This window comes from Juglans microcarpa x Juglans regia, chromosome 5D (assembly GCF_004785595.1).
Source record: "Juglans microcarpa x Juglans regia isolate MS1-56 chromosome 5D, Jm3101_v1.0, whole genome shotgun sequence".
In the NCBI taxonomy this organism is placed as follows: Eukaryota; Viridiplantae; Streptophyta; class Magnoliopsida; order Fagales; family Juglandaceae; genus Juglans; species Juglans microcarpa x Juglans regia.
Genome location: NC_054602.1, coordinates 19,978,404 through 19,987,748, shown reverse-complemented (window position 1 = coordinate 19,987,748; position 9,345 = coordinate 19,978,404). Strand labels below are relative to the sequence as shown.

The 9,345-nt window shown below is 33.4% G+C and overlaps 1 protein-coding gene across 1 annotated transcript; it reads left to right on the top strand.

Annotated features, from left to right (window-relative positions):
• The first annotated feature begins 2,630 nt into the window (after positions 1-2,630).
• Positions 2,631-8,097, top strand: LOC121265593 (ADP-ribosylation factor GTPase-activating protein AGD5-like). The gene is made up of 8 exons (XM_041169275.1): positions 2,631-2,819; positions 4,860-4,918; positions 5,131-5,221; positions 5,396-5,450; positions 5,562-5,652; positions 5,774-5,996; positions 7,085-7,298; positions 7,829-8,097. Exons 1-8 carry the CDS (start codon positions 2,769-2,771, stop codon positions 7,858-7,860), a joined length of 816 nt encoding a protein of 271 aa, XP_041025209.1. The 5' UTR covers positions 2,631-2,768; the 3' UTR covers positions 7,861-8,097.
• Positions 8,098-9,345: the final 1,248 nt, after the last annotated feature.

Below are 9,345 nucleotides of genomic sequence, written 5' to 3'. Positions count from 1 at the left end.
GTTAGGGTGTTCTAAATGACAATTGTAAACCTATCATTTTTCTACTTTTTCTCTATCTCTCATTTTCTCATTTTTGGAGGAGCTCCATTCGAAGAGAGCAAAAGAAACCCTAGCTAGCTAGGAAATTATCTGGTGTGTTACCCAAAGCTTTAGGTCGTGATTGTTCTCATGCCGCAAAAATGTCATAAATGTTTTGGATTTCAATTTAACGTTTATCGCAAAATGAGGAAACTTCAATCAACAAAGATTTTCATCCTTCATCTCTCCTAATATCAAAGTATTGAGAATATCTTGATCTTTTCTTTTGTAACATCTGTGATAGTTCATTTGTAACTCTCAGCCATATACTTTTTATCAAATGTAACTTAATGCAAAATCAAAAGAAATCAATCAATACAATAAAGTATGCACTTCAACCTCTTGTTTTGACCTCGAACTATGATCTATAAATCTATAATTATTTTAAGCACATCGATCGAAGAGGAAAACATAATAATCATGTTGAACAACATAAACAAATCATCAGCAACCATGTTGAAGAGTGAAGCGATTTCAATATTCGATCACTTTTGCAACAATACAAGTGTTAATTGAAGTTAATGAGCAAAACAAAATTTTAAAACCTTTAATTTCATCTCTTATATTGCTTACCTTCATTGGAATCTTACCCAGCCATTTTCTGAGCTACCAGCTATTTGCATGCCGCCCTACTTCTTAGGTCATTCTCTTCAATGATATCTGCAGTTTGCACCCTGAAATCACTAATGGTACGTTTATATATAAATATATATATATATATATATATATATGTAGTTGAATTTGGGTCTTCAAAATCCAAATCCCCAATAAGATCATATACTAAACTAGATTTGGGTGTGCATCTAATCAAATAGGATCTTAGACTTTTCAAAATTTCAGATATGGAATTATGGTTGATTTCAAACCCAAGAAAAATTCTATTGATCATCATCCCTACACACCAGTACATACCACACACTATACATGATTTTTTTTTTTTTTTTTTTTATGTTTTTCCTTACCAAATATGTAGTGTATGGATGATGATAGAAAAATTCATTTAGTTTAGCAAGAATAAAACAAAAAATAGAAAATAAAAAAAAAAAAAAATCATGTATGGTGTGTGGTGTGTGATATATAGATGATGAGTAGAAGCGCTCAAAATCCAAATCTACATCCAATTCTAATCATAAATTCTTCCATTCAAATAACGCAGTGTAAAGGGTTTGTACTTTACACCCAAATTCAATTTTGATTATTGAGATGAATGAAATATAAGTAACGTGAAATGAAACAATGTAACTATCAAACTTTTTATAAAGTGCAAAGTACCATCTTTTTTTTTTTTTTTTAATGTTTTTGCAATTTATGAGTGCAATATGTTAGGTTCTGTAGTTTAAGATGCAAAATATAAGATCTCTCATAATTCATGGGTATGCAAAGTATACTTTTTTTGTGGGATATATACTTTTTTCTCCCTTCCTCTATTCTATTTTTTCCTTTATTTGGTGGATAACTTTTGGACTAATAAATCCAAAGATAAGTCAAGCTAATGCACACCAAAAATGCAGACAGCATATATAGAGGCATAATTATGGAGTCTGAAAGCTGTAACATGCAACTTTATATAGCTACGTGATGCGATATATGAAAAATGATATTTGACCTCATGAGTTTGCCCCTTCAAAGTTACCGTTCAAGTATTTTATTTCAATTTTTTTTATTTTTTTCTTAATGGTTAACGTTATTACTGTTAGTGAAGTGATGTGTTATCTTCTTTTTTTAAAAAATGTTGAAAGATGTTTAAGAAATGTTTGGAAAATAAAAAATGCAATTACATTAATGGTAACTTTGAGCGGGCAGACTCATTGGGCTTAGTAGTAGCAACACTTTATATGTATGTATATATGCATATATATTTAACAAATTATATTTATTATGGTTGATTGAATCAGTCTAATAGATCAAAAGAGTGCATGGGTGTGACAGATTGTTTAATTAACAAAAGCCATGAATTTCCTAACGATTGTTGTAAAATGATCATGATGTGTCATTCAAACACATACTTATTTTGATGAGATCCATGTGTTCCTATGGGCAAATATACATCACAAAATCTATTTAAAACGGCTAAAATCGAAAATAAAGAATGACAATGTAATGTCCACCCTGTGAATGGTATAATATTGGAGGATTTGACCACCCAGCTAGCGCCAGATGGATCTACTCAACCTGCGCATGGTAATCGGGGGTGACCGGCTCACCGTAGCCACCCTCTTGCCAGTTGCCACCCTTAATTTTTATCTAGAGCTTTTTTCAAAAAAAAAAAAAATTATTTAATATTTTAATGAAAATTAAGTCTTTGGGCATATATACGTGTATGGTTCTGCCACTAAGAATGACAAACGACAGCCATTTATATATATATATATATTTTTTTTAATTTTCAAGATTTTTTGAAAGTAATATCAGTTAGAGAAATATTTTTTTAAAGAGTAAATGCAAAATAATAATAATTAATTTTTAATGCCACCTATCATTTCCCATACGCGTGGGTACGTATATATATGTAGATAACAGTGTCACCTGGCCGCCACTTTCTAGACACAACATAATAAAAGGCATAGTCCCGCAAGGAAAGGTATTGGCAGTTCTCGTTTCCCTCTTCTTAAACATTCTCCCAACGGTCTCTCCTATCCTCTTGATAGGGAGAGGAAGAAGAAGGCCTTGCGCATAGAAAGTTTCTCGCCATGAACGAGAAAGCTAACGTTTCTGAAGAACTTAATGCCAAGCACATAAAGGTCTCTCTCTCTCTCTCTCTCTCTGTATTTTTGTATCCTGATTGATTAAAGCAAGCTTACTGCTTTTGGATTTGATCATTTGGTTCATTGGTTGAAAAGTTAAATTATTTTTGTCGAATCCACCTTTGGTTTAATTTATGCTCTAGTTTTTCATTGCTTGGAGTAGTAGAAGTACATGCGGATTTTCCTTCAAACTTAATAACATGTTCTTTTCTTCTTCTTTTTTTTCCCTTTGGTTGAAGAAGTATGGGTGTTTGATAAGCATATGGGGTTGGCTTCTAACTTATATTAATAACTAATCCTACAACTAAGCATTTAAGTATTAGCATTTATAATTTACACGCATATAAAAACTTAAAAAATAATACATTATATACGGTTAATACCATTTTTATATGCCATATTTTCAGATAAATGCTATTCTAAGGCCTCTACACCATAGATCATCCACATGGCATAATTTAATCTGTAAGATTCGAATTTCAAAATTGAAGAATTCTACTTATCATCCACTACACCACACACCAACATGTGATTTGTCATTTTGGTTATTCTATTTAAACATATATTTTTTTGTGTAAATATGTGTGTTTATATAGATAGACAATAATGAAAAATGACAAATTGGTATGTAATATGGGGATGATAAATAGTATTTCTATTTAAAATTGATTTTTTAAATCAAATTATGCCGATATGGATGGTGGGTAGTGTAGAAGACTTAGAATAGAGTTATTCTTTCATTGATATATAAACTTTTTTTGTGTATGATAATACATATGAGTGAGTTTAAAGTTGAGTCGATATTTATGCACATACATTAATTAAGTCAAAATGACTTTTATAATTTAATAATCGCTTATATTTGTGTTCCTGAACGGCCTCATTTATTACAAGTTAAGTTTAACCAAGCCGAACTGAGCTATTTGTTGAGTAACTGTTCAGGTTGCACCCCACATGCAACCAGAATTTTGGCAGGTCATCTTTAATTTTCAATTAATCTATGCCCCCATTCTGTCTTTGTGTGTATGTGAGAGAGAGCGAGTTATTTCAGAAGAAAATCACTTGATGGGTTTTAAGATTAAACGCACTGTATAGTTCATGTTGAGTTCTCTGAAAGCTTTGATCTGAATGGAAAAATAGCTGTTGGCGCATAACATAGTAGTAAACGGCAAATATCAAGTACCAAACTGAGAAGTGAAAAATGAAAAAGTTCTGCTGCGTTTATTAACAACCCATATGTAATTGCCTTGGCATGAAGGGTACCTGTGGATGTGGTTAATATGGCTGGTATCTGATTGTCATGGTGAGCTGTGAATATACTCTTAAAGTTGGCCTGCGCCATGCCGATTTCAACTTTTATGTATGTTATGAATGACTTTACAGTCGACCTCTGCCTCAGTCTTCCACTGTCCTGCTTTTAATAGCAGTTTCATTCCTGGAGAGCCTTGCTTGGAGCCTGTTGGCATTAATACATATTTATTTATTGAGGATCCATACTGCTTTTTGCAGTCTGCAGAGAAATGTGGAGTTTCACTTTCATAAATTTTCAAGATTTGGTGACAAGGGCCACATACAAATAGGTTCTAGATTTCAGACTGCTAACTTGATGGTAAAGGAATGCTTTGCAAGCAATACGGTTAGACACATGCACAAAGCATTTGAGAAAAATGGTAGAAATATACCCCACTTTTAACTAACATAAAATAAAGATGCGCAAATTACATCATAAGGCTTTTCATTAACATAAACAGACGACAGTCCTTTTCGGGGAACTCTATGACTGGCTATCATGTAGTTTCATTAAAGTCTTCAATTTCCTCTCTTGGTGGGGGTAAATGGATGTGAAACTTTCCAATCATCTGGCCAACTCACATTGTTCAGCTCCTTATGTGATGCCCTTGCATTCAATGTTTTATCTTCCTATCCATGTATTGAATGTGTATTTGAACAAGTATGTTTCGATGATCAATGCTCTAGTTTTGGTCTACCTTGTTGATCTGTAATGAACTTTATTGAACTTCATGTCCTGATTGACAGATATTGGAGGGTCTTCTTAAATTACCAGAAAATAGAGAATGTGCTGACTGCAAAAGAAGGTAGGTATACAGGAATAATTTGGACGGTTGTTTCATGAGTGACACAACACTAGATAGTTATTAGAGAGAGGAGGGGGGAGAGAGAGGTAGGGAGAGAGAACGAGAGAGAGGAAGAAGAAGAAATAAATAATTAATTAAAATGGAATTGCTGCAGAGTTACTTGTGGAACTTGAGTGGCTCAAATTTGTAATAAAACCCTTCTTGTAATGCAGGGTACCACGATGGGCGAGTGTGAATCTTGGAATTTTCATATGCATGCAATGTTCAGGGATCCACAGATCCCTTGGAGTGCATATATCAAAGGTTGTAAATGATTTTCCTTCGATTATTTTGCTACTTGCTTCTATTTCTTCAATACTTAGAAAAAAAAAAAAAAAAAAAAGGACAAGCTTTAACCTTAATACACAGCTCATTGCAGTAATAGGTGAACTTGTCTGTGTAACACTTCTGTACATATTCTGTATGATTTTGATGCAGGTTAGATCTACAACTTTGGACACATGGCTTCCAGGGCAGGTTGCATTTATCCAATGTAATCATCACATATTTTTCCGCTTTGCATAATTTTTAGTTGGTTTCAATTAACTCACAAGTTTAATAAATACAGGGTGCTGAAAGTCATTTTGTTTTTTACTGGTAACAGCTATGGGGAATGAGAAATCAAATAGCTATTGGGAAGCAGAGTTGCCCCCTAATTATAACAGAGTTGGAATTGAAAAGTTCATCCGTGCAAAGTATGACTTGACCACATTGTTGCTCTTAACTGTTATTGTTTTGCGAGGCACAGTCTCATTATTTTGTAATTATCTTTAGTATAATATGGCGTGAGGCTTAAGAATGCCTGATATTTCCTAGGTATCAAGAGAAAATATGGGTTCCTAGGGATGCAAAAGCAAAATCATCGTCAACAAATGGTTCAATTTACAGACCAGGACCTGGAAGTAGTTGTTGGCATGGGTACACAGAAAATACTGAACATTCATCCGAGGAGAGGAAAGATGCTCATCCACCTAGAATATATAACAAGATAATTACAGCGAATGGCAGTGTTCCAGTAGATGTTGATCTATCCTACCAGGTATGTATTGGTTTTTTCCTCTTCTCCATTGGAATGGAGAAAATTAGATTGGATCAAGAGGAAAGTGATCTTATTTTGCTTTACTTTTTAGCTCATACATATTTGTTGTTATTGTTATTACCATCTTCTTGGCGGTGGACCATATGCTATTTTCTGCATTATTCTCTGGGTATTATTGTGTCAATGTGTTATGTGTACTGAAAATTTCATTTTAGCTGGAGTGTAAAGCCCATCAGTGTAGAAAACTAGTGGGATTCAGAAAGCTGATTTGTAAAATGAAACTTGTTTAAGTGAAAAGAAATTTCGCTAAAATTTTAAGGAGAGTTATATCCATAATTCATATCCCCTCGTAGGACCTTAGTTTTGAGGGACCAACTATCGCTAATGGTTTACCCCTTTTGGGCGCAGTGAAAGCAATCATAAAGTAAAATGAGTTTGGAGGGACGTTTTAAACTCCTATACTTGAATTTTTGTTGTTCTTCTCCATGGTATATATGGTTTGGAGTATGGATGAATGCCTCGATGAGCTATTAACTTGAAGATAAAATGCTAATGGAAAACAAATTGTTGTATTTTTGTCTGAAAAGAACTGTTACGTTATATTTTTATTTTCTCCTCCCCAAATTGGTTTCAATCTTGTTGAAATGTTTCATATTTAAGTGTGTCCATATAATGAATTTATGTGACACCCATATAATGTATTTTTTTGTCATTAAACTTTTGCACTGCTAATTTCGATACTTGAGTATCCATGTGAAATGCAATTAAATTTTATTATTTAAAACTATAGTAGATATTGACAGACAGTTTTGGGAAGGATCCATATTGCTTCTGCAGACATGATTTAAATAATTAGAAGTCTTCAGCACGAAACTTGCTTGGCTGAGAATGATAATCGTACTTATTCAAGTCTTATTTTGGAGCATGGGTGTTTTCTTTTCGTGTAGTTCTTGAATTAAGTGGATTCAGGATTAAGTTTCAAGTAAACCTTCCGGTCTGGATTTCATGGATGTTTATATCTTTGGTTGTTTGTGCACCTTAAGAAGGTCTATATCCATCTAATAACTTCAAATCTGGATTTCATGCAGTCAAATATGGTGCCACCATTCTCTATCCATCAACAACAACTGCCAATGCTAGCCCAAAAGTCATTTCTCATGGCTGCTTCAGCAAAGTCTAGTGGCAGATCCCAAATATCACCTGCCATTGTACATCAACCTGGCTCCAAGGTTACTCTCATACCTGATCAGAATTGGGGAAGCATAGGCCATCAAGTTCCTGGAATGAAGATGCCTGGGGCAGGTTTGGTTCATATAAACCTTGCATCAATTTTTTTGACAGATGAGTACAACATCATTTACCTTGTTTTTTTCCTCTCCCTTTTAGGAAACACCCAACGCAAATGTGAAAATCTATTTACAAGCCTCATCTATAACACAAACAACACAACACTGATATAAAAGTCTTCCACATCAGTTATGCTAAAAAATGATTGGTGTTTTAGTTCTTTTAAAGTTGTATGGGTACCGCAACATGTGGTGTGTTAACAAACTGATTTGTATATAGCAAAACTCTTTAGAAAAATTTCAGAGATTCACACGCGCTCGTGTGCATACACACAGCCACATCCATGTTTAGATTTAGATACATTGGTTTTTTTTGGGTTAGAAACACAATGCAGAATACAACGTACGTCTTTGGTCATGACTATGAGTTGCACGTGAAAGCTTTGTCTTACTTAACTTCATTGGAAGGAAACATCAACTTTGATTGTTATACCAGTCTAAGAACACCAGGCATACCTTACATTACCTTCACGATCTCTGTTGCAGAAACTATTTGTTGGCGCCAACAGCTCAATTAAATATACAGTGTAACAAGCATGAGAGCAAGTGGACCTCCCCTCACTATCTTTGGTACCTTCAGTCACTCCCAACTCAACCGGTAAACGATCATGATTTTTCATCATTAATGCAAGGGATGTTTATGAAACAGTGAGCAAAATTGCTAAACAATGTGGCATTTGAAGCAGTCACTTTCCCAACGATTCATTTGTGTCAGCAATTATGCTGCCATAATAACGTTGATTCGTCTTATTTGAGTAATATAAGTTTATCTTTTTATTTCTGCTTTGATGGATTGAAGCTAGTAAATAGTAATATACTCACAGGAGAATAAGTAAAAAGCTTTAATTTCCCAATGGTGCTAGTTAATGACAGAAAAATCCCTTTAAAATGGTGTCTGCTTGATACAATAACGATTCTCTTGTAATTATTTAATAACTCATTTTATATCTTAATGGATTGTGCACTATATCTTGATGTAGCGGTCCGGATCGATATATGCAGTACTGCATCTACCGAATCTGGCCGGTCTGATGATGGTCAAATACAGTCGACATTACTATGAGGGATTAAATAGGTCAAGAATAAAAGTTTCCATCATGTTCACTAAAGATAAGGCATGAAGTTCCATACTAGAGTTCTATGCCATCCAAACATTTAACACCATGTAATGTACATGACTTCCTCCAAGAGTCGGGCTACTCTGCCGCCTAGAGTAGCCCGCTCAATTTGACCGCTAGACCAAATGTGTATTTTTATTTTTTTTCTCATTTTTCTTTACATATTTTTTTAACATATTTAAATATTTTTAAAAAAATAAAAAAAAAAAATACACCAAGACACTAAAAATCGCTTTCTTAATCATTAAACAAAAAAAAATTTTAAAAAGAAATTAAATACACAAGCGGTCAAAGTGAGGGGGTAAACTAGCATTTTCCCTTCCTCCAATCCAATATGAGAAAGAGTACTATGAGAAATGATAGTTGTAGTCGTGAGTGTGTAAGTGTCACGCAATCAATTTGAAAAAAAATTAATAAATATGAGAACCACTTGAAAAAAAAATTTTTTTAATAGTAGACCTCACTTTTTTTCAAAACGACTGTACGGCGCTTACGCACTTCACGATTGTATGTAGCATTTCTCATCCAATATATACCCGCATTGATGCTATGGTTACATTTATTGTGTGCATCGCTATTCAAAGAAATCCAAAACTTGTTTTCAAAAGGATTTTACATAAATATGTTTACAAACTGACATTATTTAATATAATATATTAAGTTTATTTTATAATAAAAAATAATATTTTACACTCTAACGTACTATATCAAACTACTTTAATTTGTTAAGACCCATTTCTAGACAAGACATTTGTCATAAATTAATAAAAAGTTAAGAATTATCTAGAATGTTAATGTTGAGACAAAAAGCTCTAATCCATCTAAATAAATATAATATAAAGTATAATCTTAACGTTTGCATTATAAATCACCCTAAGCAATTCT